This window comes from Ranitomeya imitator, chromosome 5 (genome assembly GCF_032444005.1).
Source record: "Ranitomeya imitator isolate aRanImi1 chromosome 5, aRanImi1.pri, whole genome shotgun sequence".
Taxonomy (NCBI): domain Eukaryota; kingdom Metazoa; phylum Chordata; class Amphibia; order Anura; family Dendrobatidae; genus Ranitomeya; species Ranitomeya imitator.
The window spans coordinates 436,106,337-436,127,792 of NC_091286.1; the positions used below are offsets into that span (position 1 = coordinate 436,106,337).

At 45.5% G+C, this 21,456-nt stretch overlaps 1 protein-coding gene across 1 annotated transcript in view; it reads right to left on the minus strand.

Moving 5' to 3' along the window:
• Positions 1–21,456, minus strand: part of LOC138638116 (probable cation-transporting ATPase 13A4) — a 542,444-nt gene that overhangs the window by 284,316 nt on the left and 236,672 nt on the right. The window contains exons 9-10 of the mRNA XM_069727138.1: positions 7,724–7,855; positions 7,057–7,227 (exon numbers count right to left, since the gene is read on the minus strand). Coding sequence (XP_069583239.1) covers positions 7,057–7,227; positions 7,724–7,855 — 303 coding nt within the window. The remainder of the gene's footprint in view (positions 1–7,056; positions 7,228–7,723; positions 7,856–21,456) is intronic.

Consider the following 21,456-nt stretch of genomic DNA (forward strand, 5'->3'; position numbering starts at 1 on the left):
TGTATTATAGTGGACAAAGTTATTATCCACTATTGAATACCTGCAATGTCAAATAGATATGCTGCGCTGCAAAAGAACCAGGTGGTAAAACAGGGGAGAGCCCATGTAAATAGCTAGAGAGTCCCTAAGACAATAGAGATAATGGCAGCAGGGAGCCCCTGGATGAAGGGAGGGAGATGTATGGTGTGGAAAATGGGAGTGCGGGAGAGCCCCTCGTGTATCGCTGCGGTGCAGCTTCGTGAGGGGAAGGCATGTGCATGACAGCGTGGCAAGCACTGCTTCTAATCTGCAGCAAAAATCATCACTGCCGGTCAGACAGCCGCGGTTCCCGCACTGTCAAATGACAGCGTGAGTCAGCAGCTGTGATCTGAGGTATAAAGTTGGTCTCGGGTCACTGGTGTCGGCTAATGGGACTACTGCTCCTGTCAGCCTACTCATGATGCCCCTAATAAGAGCAAGAGCAGATGGCGGCTTATGGGGGTATTCATCAGCTGGCGCCCATGCTGTAAATAAATAATTAACAAAAAAAAAGATGTTGTGGATTCTCTGTATTTTTTATATCAAAACTCACAGCAGAGGTCAGCAACCCTCAGCTGTCAGCAAGTCTGGTTACTAAAAATAGAGTGGTCGCCACACCTTATTTTTAATTATTTAAATAAATAATTTAAAAAACGACGTGGGGTCACTCTAGTTTTTGACAACCAGCATTGCTAAAGCTCACAGTGGGGGGCTTGTTTTCTCAGGCTGGTAAGGGACAATGGATATTGGCCCCCCAGCCTAAAAATAGCATCCCACAGCTGCCCAGAAAAGGTACAACTATTAGATGCGCCAATTCTGGTGCTTTGCATGACTCTTCCCACTTGTCCTGAAGCAGTGGCAAGTGGGGTTAATATTTGTGGGGTTGATGTCACCTTTGTAATGCCAGGTCAAATCAAGCCCATGGCTTAGTAATAGAGTGTTTATAAGACACCTATCCATTACTAATCCTATAGTTATATGACAAATAAAGGCACAGCCAGATTAAAGTCCTTTATTAGAAATAAGACTAAACACAGTTTTCTATTTTATTTAAAAATAACAAACACAGCTATACTAACCTAACACCTAATTCCATTGAAGCCCTCATTCTCTTGTAATAAAACTAAAATAAAAAAAAAACAACAATATCCATTGTCGGTCATTCTGTCCCATGCCGTAATCCATGTCTGTGGGATTAACCCTGCTGTTCTTTTCGTTTCCACTATACACTTGTACTGCTCCGGTCATTTTTGACCGGACCAATTAACCCCTTCATGACCCAGCCTATTTTGACCTTAAAGACCTTGCCGTTTTTTGCAATTCTGACCAGTGTCCCTTTATGAGGTAATAACTCAGGAACGCTTCAACGGATCCTAGCGGTTCTGAGATTGTTTTTTCGTGACATATTGGGCTTCATGTTAGTGGTAAATTTAGGTCAATAAATTCTGTGTTTATTTGTGATAAAAACGGAAATTTGGCGAAAATTTTGAAAATTTTGCAATTTTCACATTTTGAATTTTTATTCTGTTAAACCAGAGAGTTATGTGACACAAAATAGTTAATAAATAACATTTCCCACATGTATACTTTACATCAGCACAATTTTGGAAACAAAATTTTTTTTTGCTAGGAAGTTATAAGGGTTAAAATTTGACCAGCGATTTCTCATTTTTACAACAAAATTTACAAAACCATTTTTTTTAGGGACCACCTCACATTTGAAGTCAGTTTGAGGCGTCTATATGGCTGAAAATACCCAAAAGTGACACCATTCTAAAAACTGCACCCCTCAAGGTACTCAAAACCACATTCAAGAAGTTTATTAACCCTTCAGGTGCTTCACAGCAGCAGAAGCAACATGGAAGGAAAAAATGAACATTTAACTTTTTAGTCACAAAAATTATCTTTTAGCAACAATTTTTTTATTTTCCCAATTGTAAAAGGAGAAACTGAACCACGAATGTTGTTGTCCAATTTGTCCTGAGTACGCTGATACCTCATATGTGGGGGTAACCACTGTTTGGGCGCACGGCAGGGTTTGGAAGGGAAGGAGCGCCATTTTAATTTTGAATGAATAATTGGCTCCACTCTATAGCGGACACCATGTCACGTTTGGAGAGCCCCAGTGTGCCTAAAAATTGGAGCCCCCCACAAGTGACCCCATTTTGGAAACTAGATGCCCTAAGGAACTTATCTAGATGCATAGTGAGCACTTTGAACTCCCAGGTGCTTCACAAATTGATCCGTTAAAATGAAAAAGTACTTTTTTTCACAAAAAAATTCTTTTAGCCTGAATTTTTTCATTTTCACATGGGCAACAGGATAAAATGGATCCTAAAATTTGTTGGGCAATTTCTCCTGAGTACACCAATACCTCACATGTGGGGGTAAACCACTGTTTGGGCACATGGTAAGGCTCGGAAGGGAAGGAGCGCCATTTGACATTTTGAATGAAAAATTATCTCCATCGTTAGCGGACACCCTGTCGCGTTTGGAGAGCCCCTGTGTGCCTAAACATTGGCGCTCCCCCACAAGTGACCCCATTTTGGAAACTAGACCCCCCAAGGAACTTATCTAGGTGCCTAGTGAGCACTTTAAACCCTCAGGTGCTTCACAAATTGATCTGTAAAAATGAAAAAGTACTTTTTTTCACAAAAAAATTATTTTCGCCTCAATTTTTTCATTTTTATATGGGCAATAGGATAAAATGGATCATAAAATTTGTTGGGCAATTTCTCCCGAGTACGCCGATACCTCATATGTGGGGGTAAACCACTGTTTGGGCACTCGGCAGGGCTCGGAAGGGAAGGCACGCCATTTGACTTTTTGAATGGAAAATTAGCTCCAATTGTTAGCGGACACCAAGTCGCGTTTGGAGAGCCCCTGTGTGCCTAAACATTGGAGCTCCCCCACAAGTGACCCCATTTTGGAAACTAGACCCCCCAAGGAACTTATCTAGATGCATATTGAGCACTTTAAACCCCCAGGTGCTTCACAGAAGTTTATAACGCAGAGCCATGAAAATAAAAAATAATTTTTCTTTCCTCAAAAATGATTTTTTAGCCTAGAATTTCCTATTTTGCCAAGGGTAATCGGAGAAATTGGACCCCAAATGTTGTTGGTCAGTTTGTCCTGAGTACGCTGATACCCCATATGTGGGGGTAAACCACTGTTTGGGCGCACGGCAGGGCTCGGAAGAGAAGGCACGCCATTTGGCTTTTTAAATGGAAAATTAGCTCCAATCATTAGCGGACACCATGTCACGTTTGGAGAGCCCCTGTGTGCCTAAACATTGGAGATCCCCCAGAAATGACCCCATTTTGGAAACTAGACCCTCAAAGGAACTAATCTAGATGTGTGGTGAGGACTTTGAACCCCCAAGTGTTTCATAGAAGTTTATAATGCAGAGCCATGAAAATAAAAAAAAAAAATATTTTCTCAAAAATGATCTTTTAGCCTGCAATTTTTTATTTTCCCAAGGGTAACAGGAGAAATTTGACCCCAAAAGTTGTTGTCCAGTTTCTCCTGAGTGCGCTGATACCCCATATATGGGGGTAAACCACTGTTTGGGCACATGCCGGGGCTCGGAAGTGAAGTAGTGACGTTTTGAAATGCAGACTTTGATGGAATGCTCTGTGGGCGTCACGTTGCATTTGCAGAGCCCCTGATGTGGCTTAACAGTAGAAACCCCCCACAAGTGACCCCATTTTGGAAACTAGACCCCGAAAGGAACATATCTAGATGTGTGGTGAGCACTTTGAACTCCCAAGTGCTTCACAGAAGTTTATAATGCAGAGCCGTGAAAATGATAAATACATTTTCTTTCCTCAAAAATAATTATTTAGCCCAGAATTTTTTAATTTTCCCAAGGGTAACAGGAGAAATTTGACCCCAATATTTGTTGTCCAGTTTCTCCTGAGTACGGTGATACCCCATATGTGGGGGTAAACCACTGTTTGGGCACATGCCGGGGCTCGGAATTGAAGTAGTGACGTTTTGAAATGCAGACTTTGATGGAATGCTCTGCGGGCGTCACAATGCGTTTGCAGAGCCCCTGATGTGGCTAAACAGTAGAAACCCCCCACAAGTGACCCTATTTTGGAAACTAGACCCCGAAAGGAACTTATAGAGATGTGTGTTGAGCACTTTGAGCCCCCAAGTGCTTCATAGAAGTTTATAATGCAGAGCCGTGAAAATAATAAATACGTTTTCTCTCCTCAAAAATAATTATTTAGCCCTGAATTTTTTATTTTCCCAAGGGTTAGAGGAGAAATTGGACCCCAAAAGTTGTTGTCCAGTTTCTCCTGAGTACGCTGATACCCCATGTGTGGAGGTAAACCACTGTTTGGGCACACGTCGGGGCTCAGAAGGGAAGTAGTGACTTTTGAAATGCAGACTTTGATGGAATGGTCTGCGGGCGTCACATTGCGTTTGCAGAGCCCCTGGTGTGCCTAAACAGTAGAAACCACCCACAAGTGACCCCATTTTAGAAACTAGACCCCCCAAGGAACTTATCTAGATATGTGGTGAGCACTTTGATCCCCCAAGTGCTTCACAGACGTTTACAACGCAGAGCCGTGAAAATAAAAAATCATTTTTCTTTCCTCAAAAATGATGTTTTAGCAAGCATTTCTTAATTTTCACAAGAGTAACAGGAGAAATTGGACCCCAGTAATTGTTGCGCAGTTTATCCTGAGTATGCTGGTACCCCATATGTGGGGGTAAACCACTGTTTGAGCACACATCGGGGCTCGGAAGTGAGGGAGCACCATTTGACTTTTTGAATACGAGATTGGCTGGAATCAATGGTGGCGCCATGTTGCGTTTGGAGACCCCTGATGTGCCTAAACAGTGGTAACCCCTCAATTCTACCTCCAACACTAACCCCAACACACCCCTAACTCTAATTCCAACTGTAGCCATAACCCTAATCACAACCCTAACCGCAACTCACCCCTAACCACAACCCTAACCCCAACACACCCCTAACCCTAACCACAACCCTAATTCCAACCCTAACCCTAAGGCTATGTGCCCACGTTGCGGATTTGTGTGAGATTTCTCAGCATCATTTTTGAAAAATCCGCGGGTAAAAGGCACTGCGTTTTACCTGCGGATTTTCCGCGGATTTCCAGTGTTTTTTGTGCGGATTTCACCTGCGGATTCCTATTGAGGAACAGGTGTAAAACGCTGCGGAATCCGCACAAAGAATTGACATGCTGCGGAAAATACAACGCAGCGTTTCCGCGCGGTATTTTCCGCACCATGGGCACAGCGGATTTGGTTTCCATAGGTTTACATGGTACTGTAAACCTAATGGAACTCTGCTGCGAATCCGCAGCGGCCAATCCGCTGCGGATCCGCAGCCAAATCCGCACCGTGTGCACATATACCTTTAGAATTAGGCTGTGCACACGCTGCGGAAAACACTGCAGATCCGCAGCAGTTTCCCATGAGTTTACAGTTCAATGTAGACCTATGGGATACAAAAATCGCTGTACACATGCTGCGGAAAATCTGCACGGAAACGCAAATAGAAAATCGCAGTTGTAAAACCGCAGTGAAATGCGCAGAAAAAATGCGGTAAATCCGCCATAAATCCGCAGCGGTTTAGCACTGCGGATTTATCAAATCCGCAGCGGAAAAATCTGCAGAGGACCAGAATACGTGTGCACATACCGAAACCCTAACCCTAACCCTAGCCCTAGCCCTAACCCTAACCCTAACCCTAGCCCTAGCCCTAGCCCTAACCCTAGCCCTAGCCCTAACCCTAGCCCTAACCCTAACCCTATTCTAACATTAGTGGAAAAAAAAATACTTTATTTTTTTATTGTCCCTACCTATGGGGGTGACAAAGGGGGGGTGGTCATTTATTATTTTTTTTATTTTGATCACTGAGATATAATCTATCTCAGTGATCAAAATGCACTTTGGAACGAATCTGCCGGCTGGCAGATTCGGCGGGCGCACTGCGCATGCGCCCGCCATTTTGGAAGATGGCGGCGCCCAGGGACAAGACGGACGGACCCCGGCAGGATCGGTAAGTATGATGGGGTGGGGGGGAGCACGGGGTGGGAGAGCACGGGGGGGTGGTGGATCGGAGCGTGGGAGGGGTGGAACGGAGCACGGGGGTGGAATGGATTGGCACCGACTTTCATGACGCCTACGTGGCGTCATGGGTCGGGAAGGGGTTAATAGTTTTCAACCTGGACGGTGCCAAGATTCCACAGTCCAGGATTAGAACCACTGGTGACCAAATGACTTCGTGCACAGTGTCAGTGACCGGCGTTGATGTCATCGAGGTTACCTCCTGTAACTGGTGTCAGCTTATGGGAATACAGCTCCCATCAGCTGACACCTGCTACCACTAATAACATTGAGAGGAGGAGCGGTAGATGGGTGTATTCATCAGCCACTCCTGCACTGTAAATAAGCAATTTTAAAAAAAAACCTGCGTGGGTTCCCCTGTATTTATATATCACATTTGCAACATTGTATTGCTTGATAAGGTTTGACACTTGGAACGAAACGTTGCCAGCACAATGGGTCAACAAACCATTCACAATTTTTACCTTTGGAGTGCTGCCTCTAATTTGCATGGACATCTTTCTGTCTATATCTGTATATAAGATTGCTTTATTACTTAGAAAACTAACTTTAAATGACAGAGAATTACTGTATGTAAAAGCTACTTGAGAAGAATTGTATTGTACTTGCGTAACACTCACATGACACTTGTCTTACTTTTCAGGAACAACATCAGAGAGATTTTATTTATGCAAGTCAATGTGAACCCTTAAAGAGAAACTGCAATAGCATCTCTAACTGTATAATTCCTCCCTGTATCATTCCTTCCATTTTCCCTGTGGTGGCGTTGCAGATGAATTGACCATCTGCTGCCAAATTCTCTCATAGATTACAGATGACTGCTAGGATTTTAACACCACCCTATTAATCTATTACAGTGATTGTTAAAAATACATAACCTCTGTTGGCAGCTGTTAAACTATATATATATGTGAAAAACAAAATACCCACCAGTCTGTAGGACCGCAGCTTTTACAAGATCTTGACTGTTTCTTTTGGTCTGGATGACCTCAGTTCCACAAAAAAGAACGTGTTTTTTGTAGTCATCACCACTGTGTGCCATCCAAGGAATGGAATTGTCAGTATTTGGGAGTGGTGTCTTCGTCACAGGGATACTTTCACCTTGAAATTAAATTTAAAGGTATGTTTTCTCTAAGTTATTTGTAAATTAATTTTCTGGCTCTTGTGTATGGAGATCCAGCAGTTTCACATACTTGCAGATTAGAGACAATTATAAAGTAAATAACAGAAAATAAATGCAAAACACATTTGCACCTTTCATTTCAACAAATATCATTGGTTCAGATGCAAAAAATGATGCTAAAGTGGGGTAACTAAGAAATGAAGTCAGGGTTTTTTTTTTTGCTCCCCTCAAATTTCTTTTAATTAAGTAATAGCAGAGAGTTATGGTGCCCCATAGCACACATTATGGTGCCCCATAAAAAGCCCTAAGGAATGTAAACTATATTGTGTGTAAAGCAACTTTAGCACTAAACACTCTAGGCTCAACTGTCCAGCAATATACCCTTGCAGTAACTTAAAGGAATTACTGGATAAAATCTCAACAATGAAAATTAGATAAGTTAAAAGAATGGAGAAAATAATGAAATATCCATACCAGTTAACATCGCTTCATTGACAGTACACCCACCACTGATTAAAATGGCATCACATGGTAAGAAAATCTTGTTTCCTTCCAAAACAATGACATCACCTGGAACCAAGGACTGAGATTGTACTTCGGTAAGTTCTGGGGTAAAAATAAAAACAAGAATAATTACATTAAAAAATATTTCTATGAAAAGAAAGGTCAAATAATATTTAAGTGTTGTTTTTATGGTTTTATAAATTGTGTAAGAGCAGCATAATATAAGTATAACTCAGTTTTCCTATTTGAACCTTTTCCCATGCCGCAGCATGGTGGCCACTGATGCTGCAGTCTGTTTTATGTCATGTATATAGAGAGATGATTGAAGGAAGTCGTTGTGAATCAACTCAGTTGAATTTCCTGAAATTTGCTGGTCACAGCAAATTTAAATAATTTGCAAATTGATTCACATGAAAAAAAAAAAAAACTAGGTGTGATTTCCCACATGGCTGATGATTGCATCACCTAGATACCGTAATAAAAATTCATGAAGACCAATATAAGCCTCTTCAAGAATCAGGAATGTCAGGCATCTCTGAGTGTAACTCGCCACAAATCCTACTCTAGAACTACTGAATTAAGATTTATGGCATAGCAAACGCTGCCTCTCATCATAAATTTGATATGTTGCGGTCATCACACTCCTGTGCTGCCTCAGCTCTACATATTTTGATAGAGTTTGCTAGGAGTAACGTGGATGAAAATTTTATCCCAGCTTTTGAACTTCTAAGTTTTACAACTGTGAAGCAGTAGGCCCATTGTGTACATCAAAGCAGGTTGCGGGATGCAGTGACAGACAGAAGGCAGAGCAAGGGTTAACAAATGTAAGAGTTTTAATTTAACAGGAGGTTAACTCTTCGCGGGGAGGTGCAGCGTTATATGGGGATATAATAAAGGATATAATAAGCAAAGTATCAGCAGTTCTTTGGTGCACTTATCGGGTCAGGCGTTCCTCGGAATGCAGGTGCTACTTGGGCATTGATGGTGCCTGCAACTGCTGGCACGGTGTTGATCCCAGGAGGATCTGATGTCAACAGCAGTCCATCTTCTGGTCGGTCTTCCTCACCTTCTTCTGAGCCCCTAGTCCATGAACATATGTGGCCAGAGGAAACAAGGCCGCAGCACGATCAGAGCCCCCTTTGAGCGGGAAGGTATATAATGGTAAGATGGGCCACAAATGTCTATCTGGCACCCGGTTCTCTCTCTGTGGCACGTGTGCTGTACTCACGATAACGACACGCACAGCAACTCGCTCTCTGCCAGTTGCTGGACCCACTGTGCTTCTCCCTCTATGGTTGCTGCTGACAATGGTGGGAGTACCAGGACGTAGGCCATGCAGTCCCATTGCTGAAGGGACAGAGCACACCTCTCTCTGTGCTGCGCACAGCCTGCTCCCGCGAAGACTGCCTGCTTCTGCTCGTGCTGTGGATTTTCCCGCTTAGCCACACCCCCTGTGTCCGAGTGCAAAGGTCTATCCGGACTCTTACTCCTTCCCCCGGACAACAGAAGAGACAGTCCCGACAATTTCGGACTCGGCATAGGACAGGTACCCATGGCCTGGTTCTCCTCCTTACACTCCCCCTCTTCTTTTGCTGGCCATTGCATGGGCGAGAGTTCCTGCAGTAAACATTGACACTCCTTCCATTTCTCGGAAGATTTGCTGCCAAATAAACTGGTCTTGTTTGTAATGACTGAGTGGTATTCCAGCTTTTGATAATTCTGTGCGGCGTAATTCAGGTTGAGTAGCTGAGTTAGGTTGGGTAGAGGAGTCAGGTTGAACAAGCGAGGGCGGGGATGTGCCCAGATTCAGTGAAGCAGCCACCTCGAGAATATCAGGCTCTTGATCCTCTCCTGGGTCGATAGGTGATGGGCTGGAAAATTCATCTTCCTCATAATCAACAGTTGTAGAAGAGAGTGATTCAGGAACGTTTTGCATTCTCTCCAAGTGATCTGAGTCTCGTGACAAACAAGGACGTAGCTTGTTCTGATGGACTACTCGAGAGGGGGCATCTTCTTACCCTTTGAGGTGAATCTCATAGACAGGAACTTTGGATCCAATCTGGCGTTTCACCCGGTACGGGGTTTTCTCCCACTGACACTCCAACTTGCCCTGAGGCCGCTTGTCTCAAACCAGTACTTGGTCTCTGGCCTTGATAGCCGGGGCATCGTCTCATGATGTTCAAGTTCCTGAAACTTGGTCTGGACCAATCAATGCAGAGTCTGTAAACAATGGCGATGTTTATGGACCCAGGTGGACACCCCTGTCTGTAGGTAATCCTCCTCGGGGTCCAACTCCAACGCAGCAATCTCTCGCCCTTTTTGGCCGAACAGCAGGGTGGATGGTGTGTATCCAGTTGTGTCGTGTACCCATGTAATTTGGCCACATACTCAGGCCAGCTGACTTTCTGGTCCTACTTTAGGGTCTTCAGCATCTGAATCAGCATACGATTGAAATGCTTACAGGCTCCATTTCCTTGTGGATGATAGGGCATCGTTCTGGATTTCTCAATCTGATACAGGCGATGTAGTTCTTCGATTACTCTTCCATGGAAACAGGCATCTTGGTCAGAGTGGATTCTCTTCAAACAACCATATACTCTGATGAAGTCTCAGCAAATGGCTTGTGCCTCCAATTCGGCAGTCTGATCCCGGGTCGGTATTACCACAGCAAATTTGGTAATATCATCGGTCATCACCAGACAGTGTTCATATCCTAGGTGATCTATCATCAATGCTTATAGGGGAGCAGAAGTCACATTGGTCTACGTAGGGGCTCTCTGTTATGGAGGCTTGGCAAGTTTGCAGTTCCTGCTCCTGCGGCAAGTTTCATCTACTGCAGTTATCAGCTGAGGATGGTAGACCAACTTCTGCAGCCACTGGAATGTCTTCTCCAGTCCAAAGTGGGCCCTCTCTCATGAGCTTCAGGGCCACCTCACTGATCAGTTTTTCAGGAAGCATCACTTGCCAGGTAATTCCCAACCCTCATGCCAGCTGCCCTTTCTGGTACAAGAAGTCATCTTCCAACTGGAGCCTCTCCCATTGCATCTGCAGTGTTCACGGAGACAGAACCTCCGTCTCTTCTCGGGTGGAAAGTTGTTTCAAGGCCATCCACTGCCTCAAAGAGAGTGAGTTCCCCATCTTCTTGCTGAAGCTGGACCCAGTCATCACGGGGTCTTCCCAGAGTGTGTTCTCCGGACACCTCCCTGATCTGTCCCTGCATTGCCGCCAACATCCTGGCAGGGTTCCAAAACCCAGGGAACTGTTCAGCCTCCAGCTCTTTGTCCCAATTATGCCCAGGTCGCTCGTGAGTCACTCTAGATAGAGCATCAGCTCCTCTCCCATATGTGATCTTTTATCGGTACTTTGCCATACGGGCCACCCATCTCTGCTCCAGCCCCCCCAGATTTGCATTTTGCAGGTGTGCCAGAGGAGTGTTATCGGTGTGTACCAGGACTTCAGACCCGGACAGGTACTCAGCAAATTTCTTTGTCATTGCCCACATTAAAACCAGCAGTTCCAGCTTGAAAGAGCTTCAATTATCTAGATTTCGTTCAAAGTCGTGAAGACACTGGCTTGCATAAGCAATCACTCACTCTTTCCTGTCCTGCATCTGCGACAATACAGCTCCTAGTCCATGTAGACTCCCATCGGTGTGGAGGATGATAGGTTGAGAGAAGTCTGCATAGGCTAGTACGGGTGCTTTGGTCAAAGCCAATTTTAGGGCTTGGGAAGCTTTTTTCTGCTTTCTTGCCACTGGATGGTCCAATTCTTGGTGCTGGATGGCACTCCCTTCAACAATTGCAGCAGCGGCTTCGAGTGAAGTTTTTCACGAATCGTCGATAGTATCCGGTAAGTCCTAGAAAGGCCCAGACATCCTTCCTTGTCTTCGGAGTGGGCCCGTCCTGCACTGCTGCAATCTTCTCACGTGCCAGTCTCACCCCTTCGGCGGATACGACATGTCCCAGATATTCAAACAGCTTGCGAAAAAGATGAGACTTCCGAGGTTTCACTTTCAGGCTAGGCTTCTGAAGTCGAGTCAACGCCTGTTCCAGCCATTGCAGTTGTTCCTCAAATGTGGCGGCATAGACGATGATGTCATCTAAATAGATGAGAATGTGTTCAAAATTTAGGTCACCCAAACATCTCTCCATCATTTGTTGGAAGGTCCCAGGTGCGTTGGTAAGGCTGAAAAGCATCCAATTGAACTTGAACCATCCCATAGGCAGTATGAATGCAGTCTTTGCCCGGTCTTCCTCGGACATGGGCACTTGCCAATATCCACTGGTCAGATCCAGCGACGAGAAGTACTTCACTTTTCCCAGAGCAGACAAGGACTCCTCAATTCTTGGTTGCGGTACAAGTCTCGCACAGTGCAGGCATTCAGCTTCCGGTAATCTACACAGAAACGCAGTGTCCCATCCTTCTTTTGTACTAGAACAATGGGGGCAGCCCACGGGCTTTGGCTCTTTCAGATGACCCCACTCTGTAGCATATGCGCCAATGCCTCTTTCACCTCCTGGTACATTTCTGGTGGAATTTGTTGGGTGCAGTGTTTCCTATTGGAATATCATGGGTGATGGCTGTGGTGCAGCCAAAATCATTGTCCTGATGGTCAAAAACGTCCAGGCATCGCTCTAGCACTTCTTCCACTTGTGCCTGTTGTGGTGAGAGTTCTGTTAGTTCAGCCTGGATCTGCTCCAGGATTTGGAATCCTTTTTTAACCCCTTTACCCCGACGGTTGTTTGCACATTAATGACCGGGCCAATTTTAACAAATCTGCCCACTGTCCCTTTTTGAGGTAATAAGGCTATGTGCACACGTATTCTGGTCCACTGCGGATTTTTCCGCAGTGGATTTTATAAATCTGCAGTGCAAAACCTCTGCAGATTTATCGCAGTTTTTCTGCAGTTTTTCTGCGGATTTCACTGCGGTTTTACAACTGCGGATTTCTATTACAGCAGCTGTAAAACCACCGCGGAATCCGCAGAAAGAAGTGACATGCTGCGGAATATAAACCGCTACGTTTCCGCACGTTTTTTTCCCGCAGCATGTGCACAGCGTTTTTTGTTTCACATAGGTTTACATTGAACTGTAAACTCATGTGAAACTGCTGTGGACCCGCAGCTGCGGAAACGTTTTCTGCAGAGTGTGCACATACCCTAACTCCGGAACGCTTCAACGGATCTTGGCAATTCTGAGAATATTTTCTCATGACATATTGTACTTGACATTAGTGTTAACATTTTTTCAATATAACTTGCGTTTATTTGTGTAAAAAACGGAAATTTGGCAAAATTTTCAAACTTTGAATTTTTATGCCCTTAAAACAGAGGAATATATCACACAAAATAGTTAATAAATAACATTTCCACATGTGTACTTTACATCAGCACAATTTTGGAAGCAAAGTTTTTTTTCATTAGGAAGTTATAAGGGTTAAAAAAACCATTTTTTTAGGGACCCCTTCACACTTGAAGTCACTTGGAGGGGTCAATATGGCTCAAAATACCCAAACGTGACACCACTCTAAAAACTGCACCCCTCACGGTACTTAAAACCACATTCTACAAGTTTATTAACCCTTCAGGTGTTTCATAGGAGCAGAAGCAACGTGAAAGGAAAAAATGAACACTTATCTTTTTAGTCACAAAAATGATTTTGCAGCAACAGGTTTTTATTTTACCAAGGGTAAAAGGAGAAAATAGACCACAAAAATTGTTGTCCAATTTGTCCTGGGTACGATGATGCCCCATATGTGGGGGGTAACCACTGTTTGGGCGCACGGCAGGGCTTGGAAGGGAAGGAGCGCCGTTTGACTTTTTCAAGTTAAAATTGGCTGGAATAGAGATCAGACGCCATTTTATGTTTGGCGTGCCCCTGATGTGCCTAAACAATAGAAACCCCCCACAAGTGTGCCCCATTTTGGAAACTAGACCCCCTAAGGAACTTATCTCGATGTGTGGTGAGCACTTTTATCCCCAAGTGCTTCACAGAAGTTTACAATCATATTTTTTCCACAAACATCATTTAGTCCCCAAATTTTTATTTTCACAAGGGTAGCAGAAGAAATTGGACCACAAAAGTTATAGTCCAATTTGTCCTGAGTATGCCATACCCCACATATGGGGGAGAACCACTGTTTGGGCACACGGCAGGGTTCAAAAGGGAAGGAGCTCCGTTTGACTTTTTCAAGCAAAAATTAGCTGGAATTGAGATTGGATGCCATGTCGTGTTCGGTGAGCCCCTGATGTGCCTAAACAATGGAAACCCCCACAAGTGACCCCACTTAGGAAACTAGACCCCCTATGGAACTTATCTAGATTTTTGGTGAGCACTTTTATCCCCCAAATGGTTCACAGAAGTTTAGAACACCCGAGCGTGAAAATAAAAAATCTTTTTTTTTTCCACAAACAAGATCATTTAGTCCCCAATTTTTTATTTTCACAAGGGTAACAGAAGAAATTGGACCACAAAAGTTTTAGTCCAATTTGCCCTTAGTATGCCGATACCCCATATGTGGGAAGGAACCACTGTTTGGGCGCACGGCAGGGCTCAGAAGAGATGGAGAATCGGTTTGACTTTTTCAAGCTAAAATTAGCTGGAATTGAGATCGGACGCCATGTTGCATTTGGCGAGCCCCTAATATGCCTAAACAGTGGAAACCCCCCCTAAGTGACCCTATTTTGGAAACTAGACTCCGTATGGAACTTATCTAGGTAGGTGGTGTGAATTTTTCACCCCCAAGTGCTTCACAGACGTTTATAATGCCCGGGCGTGAAAATAAAAAATCCTATTTTTTTCCACAAAAATGATCTTTCAGTCCCAAATTTTTTAATTTTCCCAATTGTAACAGGAGAAATTGCACCCCAAAAGTTGTTGTCCAATTTGTCCTGAGTACGCTGATACCCCATATGTGGGAGAAAACTACTATTTGGGTACACTTCGGGGCTCGGAAGGGAAGTAGTGATGTTTTGGAAAGCAGACTTTGATGGAATGGTCTGTGGGCGTCGTGTTCTGTTTGCAGAGTCCCTGATGCGCCTAAACAGTAGAAATCCCCCACAACTGACCCCATTTTGGAAACTAGACCCACTAAGGAACTTATCTAGGTGTGTGTTGAGAATTTTGAACCCCCAAGTGTTTCACTAAAGTTAATAATGCCCGTGCGTGAAAAAAATAAAATCATATTTTTTCCCACAAAATAATGTTTTACTCCCCAATTTTTAATTTTCCTAAGAGTAACATGAGAAATTGGACCCCAAAAGTTATTGTCCAATTTGTCCTGAGTATGCTGGTACCCCATATGCGGGAAAAATACTGTTTGGGCACACGTCGGGGCTCGGAAGGGAAGTAGTATTGACGTTTTGGAAAGCAGACTTTGATGGAGTGGTCTGCTGGCGTCATGTTCCATGTACAGAACCCCTGATGTGCCTAAACAGGGAAAAAAAAACACAAGTGACATTTTGTAAACTAGACCTCCAATGAATTTATCTATCTATCTATCTATCTATCTATCTATCTATCTATCTATCTATCTATCTATCTATCTATCTTTTTGGAACTAATCTACTGTTTCCTGTAAAGTAAATTACTAGTGCATGGAGGTGTGGTACAATTTGAAGCAATCCTTCATACACAGGCCAGGTTTTTTTTTGGGGGGGGTGTTGCATTGATAAATGGTGTCCTTGTGTATTCCCCTTTTGTAACACGCTCGGCACCTTTTTTGCGACTTACCTCTTTTTCCAGTTTGTGGGACCTCCGTTGGGAAATGCTGACCTGGTCATTACTTAAATTTAAGAGGGGACTGGATACCTTTCTGGAAAAGTATAATGTTACAGGGTATATACACTAGATTCCTTGATAGGGCGTTGATCCAGGGAACTAGTCTGATTGCCGTATGTGGAGTCGGGAAGGAATTTTTTTCCCCAATGTGGAGCTTACTCTTTGCACATGGGTTTTTTTTGCCTTCCTCTGGATCAACATGTTAGGTTAGGCTATGGGTTGAACTAGATGGACATATAGTCTTCCTTCAACCTTAATAACTATGTAACTATGTAACTATGTAACTATGGTACAGTACGAGCACCTTCAGTTCCGGAAGTACTAGGGTCTGCTCCTTCTCTCATGCCAAATATCAGGGCCTTAACCACTACCTCTTGGAACTGAAGGTACGATGTATCGGCGTGGCGTGCACATCGTAACAGCAGGGAAGCATTGAGCATTGCCATTTGTACGATGTACACGGACAGCTTTTGTACCACACCTTGGCCTCTCCTAAAGCACTGTACGCTTGGAGGAGTGGATCAGAGAGATCAACGCCCCCCATGTATTTGTTGTACCCCAGTACACAGTCCGGTTTGCTGACCTATGTAGAGGTACCCCATATAGTGCCGAGGGCACTGCCATCACCGTGTATGGTTGTCAAGAGAAGGACTTCCTCTTGTCCTTGTACTTGACCACCAGCAGGTGGTCGCTACATTGGGCTCTGCTGTCACACCTTCTGAGCATCTGCCCAAGTAGCGTTTTCAGGAGGCCTCTCTGATTTTTGCGGACAGTAATGCAGGCTGCGATACCTCGTGCAGAGAGGGATTTGAAGAGTGGGATGCTGGAATAAAAGTTATCAGTGTAGAGATGATAACCTTCATCCTGGAGTGGGTGCACCAAATCCCACACAATTTTCCCACTCACTCCCAGGACAGGGGGACACTCAGGAGGTTCAATCCTGGTGTCCTTTCCTTCGTAGACTCTAAAGCTGTAGGTGTACCCTGAAGTACTCTTACACAGCTTGTAGAGTATGATTCCGTACCTAGCCCTCTTGCTGGGCAGGTACTGACGGAATCTTAGCCGCCCCTTAAAATGAACCAAGGACTCATCCACGCAGATGTCCCTTTTGGGAACGTACACTTCACCAAACTTTTTATTGACGTGTTCGATGACAGGCCGAACTTTCAACAGACGGTCAAAGTTGGGGTCATCTCGTGCAGGACTTATCAATGGCCTTAAAACGCGTCCGGACCATGACCATTCAGAACACTGGAGTGTTGTGTAAAATATCAGCATTCCAATATTGCCAAATTTCTGGCTTCTTCAGGAGCCCCATATGAAGGATCAGGCCTAAAAACTGCATCATTTCAACTGTGTCCACAGAAGACCAGTTAGAATATGATGAACCGGTGTTTTGATCCAAAAATTGATGAGCATACAAATTAGTTTGCTCCACCATGAGGTTAACAAAATCCTCAGAGAAAAAGACTTTGAAAAAGTCTATTTCTGTGAGGCCGGTGGTGTCAAACTTGATTCCTGATTCTGCCCCAAAATCAGGAATCAGTGGCTCGTAATTTTCGGGGGGCGAGGTCCATACCGGGTTTGAAGAGGGGCGCGCTGGTTCATCTTCAGGAGTGGGCACTGCTTCATCTTCATCTATGGTGCGTGCTGCTTCTGTTCTGCGATGTCTGCGTGGCGGTTCCGCAGGACCTGAGGAGGAAGATGAGGAGGAGGAAGAGGAGGAAGAATCTGAAGAGTAAAGGAATGTAGGATCCTCTCCCTCGCTATAAGTGTCGTAGGCAATGAGAGAATATGCCTCCTTCAATGAATAGCGCTGTTGGGATGAACGTGACGGGTGGGACATTTTTTGTGTGAATATGGTGCTTGGGTGTACTTTATTTATAACTGTATGTGTGTGTAGGGGGATAGTGATTGGTGCAAACTTGTCTGAAAAAAGAAAAAGCTGAAAGAAAAAAAGCAAATAGGGAGAAAAAAATACCTGTGAAAAGAAGTCTAAAACAGCAGACCCTAGCTCTGAGAAGTGACCACGTCACTTATCAAAGTTTGGCGGCTGCAGGGTGTGCGAATGGGGATGTGAAAAAAAGGAAAATGGAAGGCAAGAGAGCTCTGATAAGTGAACCGCGTCACTTATCAAAGTTCGGCGGCTGCAGGGTGTGCGAACGGGGATGTGAAAAGAAAACGGAAGGCACGGGCTAGACGCGGCTGCTGGGTGTACGCACGGGGATGTGGATAAATAAAAGAAAACGGAAGGCATTGGTCAGACGCAGCTGCTGGGTGCGCACGGGGATGTGGAAAAAAAAAAGAAAACGGAAGGTACGGGTTAGACGCGGCTGCTGGGTGCACGCACGGGGATGTGGAAAAAAAAAGAAACTGGAAGGCACGGGTTAGACGTGGCTGCTGGGTGCGTGCACATGGATGTGGAAAAAAAAAGAAAACGGAAGGCACGGGTTAGATGCGGCTGCTGGGTGCACGCACGGGGATATGGAAAAAGAAGAAAAAGGAAGGCACGGGTTTGGCATGGCTTCTGGGTGTGCGCGCGGGGGTGTGAAAAAGAAAAGTGAGCACGAGTGTTGATCATGAACTGTGTCACCAATCAACGCTTGGCAGCGCTAAGGGGGTGAAAAAGATAAGCGAGCACTAGTGTTGATCGGTGAACTGCGTCACCAATCAAAGCTCGGCAGATGCTAAATTTGGGCACGGAGGCGGCACAAAGTGTGGGTGGAGGGGGAAACGGAACGGGAGATGGGGGAATGAAGAGAGATTGGGTCGGGATCGGGAATCAACACTTATGGTTGTAGTCTCTCTTCTTTCTTCTGTCTTCTTTCTTCTGTCTTCTTTATTTAGCAAGAATTGTGGTGTCACAGGCTACTGTGGCACCACATGTCCCAGCACAGGAGGGGATCTGTCAGCATGACCACTCTATAGGAATCCTAAACTAGTGTGAGGATTCCTGCAGAGCAGTCAGGCAGGTCAGGGACAAGTGAGACAGGTAACAGAGCGGTCACACCGCTGCTGTGACCTGTCATTGGTGGGATCGATGATCACATCGATCCCACCAATCAGGGGTGACCCTGGTGATGCCGGTGTTGCTAGGCACCGGCCTATGATTGGAGCTTAAAGCTCCAATCCTAGGCAGGTCACCGGCAGGTCACCATCAGGGTACAGCGTGGGCACACCGCTGCTGTGCCCTGTGATTTGCGCGATCACCGATCACATCGATCGTGCCAATCAGCTGTAGGCTCTGGCGTAGGATCAGTGCTACCTGGATCGGTGCTGTAATAGACAGACAGGCACGATCGATTTGATTGGTGCGATCAATGTGATCGTCGATCGCGCCAATCTGGGGGGTTTTGGCCGATGCCTAGCATTGTCAGGCACCGGTCTAGGATCGAGTACATCGGAACTCGATCCTAGCCTGGGACCTCCCTGTTTTAGGCAATCTGATTGGCTGAAACAATGAGAAAGGCTGCGATTGGCTGTTCAGACTTGAACAGCCAATCATAGCGATTGGGAGGCCGGATGGGGAGGACACAGCACAGGATGCCGACACCATCTTCCTCCAGGTAAGATGGCGTCAGAATTTTAATGTGATCGCCTTGACTTAAGTCGCAGTGTCGCATTAAAGGGCATGACGTACCTTTCCATCTTTGGGAAGTAGGGCCCACACCACATGGGCAGAATAGTACGTCTAATAGCTAGTGTTGAGCGATACCGTCCGATACTTGAAAGTATCGGTATCGGATAGTATCGGCCGATACCCGAAAAATATCGGATATCGCCGATACCGATATCCGATACCAATACAAGTCAATGGGACATCAAGTATCGGAAGGTATTCTCATGGTTCCCAGGGTCTGAAGGAGAGGAAACTCTCCTTCAGGCCCTGGGATCCATAGGGAGGTGTAAAATAAAGAATAAAAATAAAAAATATTGATATATTTACCTCTCCGGCGGCCCCTGAACTCAGCGCGGGTAACCGGCAGGCTTCTTTGTTCAAAATCAGCGCTTTTAGGACCTGAGAAACACGTCCCGGCTTCTGATTGGTCGCGGGCCGCCCATGTGACCGCCATGCGACCAATCACAAGCCGCGACGTCACCGCAAGCTATTAGCGCGCTCATTTTTAAAAATGAGCGTGTTAATGGCTTTCAAAGACGTAGCGGGTTGTGATTGGTCGCGGCCGCGACCAATCACAAGCCACGACGTCACCGCAAGCTATTGACGCGCTCATTTTTAAAAATGAGCGCGTTAATGGCTTTGAAAGACATAGCGGCTTGTGATTGGTCGCGTGGCCGCGACCAATCACAAGCCGCGACGTCACCGCAAGCTATTGACGCGCTCATTTTTAAAAATGAGCGCGTTAATGGCTTTGAAAGACATAGCGGCTTGTGATTGGTCGCGTGGCCGCGACCAATCACAAGCCGCGACGTCACCGCAAGCTATTGACGCGCTCATTTTTAAAAATGAGCGCGTTAATGGCTTTGAAAGACATAGCAGCTTGTGATTGGTCGCGTGGCCGCGACCAATCACAAGCCGCGACGTCACCGCAAGCTATTAGCGCGCTCATTTTTGAAAAATGAGCGCGTTAATGACTTTCAAAGACGTAGCGGCTTGTGATTGGTCGCGGCCACGCGACCAATCACAAGCCGCTATGTCTTTCAAAGCCATTAACGCGCTCATTTTTAAAAATGAGCGCGTCAATAGCTTGCGGTGACGTCGCGGCTTGTGATTGGTCGCGGCCGCGACCAATCACAACCCGCTACGTCTTTGAAAGCCATTAACGCGCTCATTTTTAAAAATGAGCGCGTTAATAGCTTGCGGTGACGTCGCGGCTTGTGATTGGTCGCGTGGCCGCGACCAATCACAAGCCGCTACGTCTTTGAAAGCCATTAACGCGCTCATTTTTCACAAATGAGCGCGCTAATAGCTTGCGGTGACGTCGCGGCTTGTGATTGGTCGCGTGGCCGCGACCAATCACAAGCCGCAACGTCTTTGAAAGTCATTAACGCGCTCATTTTTCAAAAATGAGCGCGCTAATAGCTTGCGGTGACGTCGCGGCTTGTGATTGGTCGCGTGGCGGTCACATGGGCGGCCCGCGACCAATCAGAAGCCGGGACGTGTTTCTCAGGTCCTAAAAGCGCTGATTTTGAACAACGAAGCCTGCCGGTTACCCGCGGACTCACCAGGGGCCGCCGGAGAGGTAAATATATCAATATTTTTTATTTTAATTCTTTATTTTACACATCTCTATGTATCCGATACCGATACCCGATACCACAAAAGTATCGGATCTCGGTATCGGAATTCCGATACCGCAAGTATCGGCCGATACCCGATACTTGCGGTATCGGAATGCTCAACACTACTAATAGCAGAAAGGGGTTAAAGGTGATTAGGGGACCGTTCAGAGAACCCTTACACGGCCACTGTGGTATGAACTCTTCTGGCATACCTATTTTCTGTGCTACTTCACGTTTGAGCGGGGGTGTAAGACTGTCCTCTACTAGGTTGACACATTGCACTGGCACATTACCGTTGTGAATTCTGGCTAACGTCCATGCAATGAGGAGCCCTGGAGGTAGTTGTTCCATTAAAGTGGGCTCTATCTGAACTTCTATTCCTTTGAAAGGGGTACAGGCCCGGATGGGCAGAGTGAGCACAGTCTCACCTGGTGGTAGAATGAGGTTGGCAGTGGCTGTAATGACGACCTTCCTAATGTTCTTCCTTAACTCGACGTCTCTTTGGTCTGGGCCATCCGTATCAACTGTTAAAACACCTTTCTCTGGGGGATGTGAGGGATCCATCAATTCAGGAACACATCTGCTGACCCATTGACCAGGATGCTCTTGAGTTCTTTCAACGCTTTCATTCCTAGAGTCACATTGGGACCATTGCCTGGGCCAACGGACGTTAACACGACTCC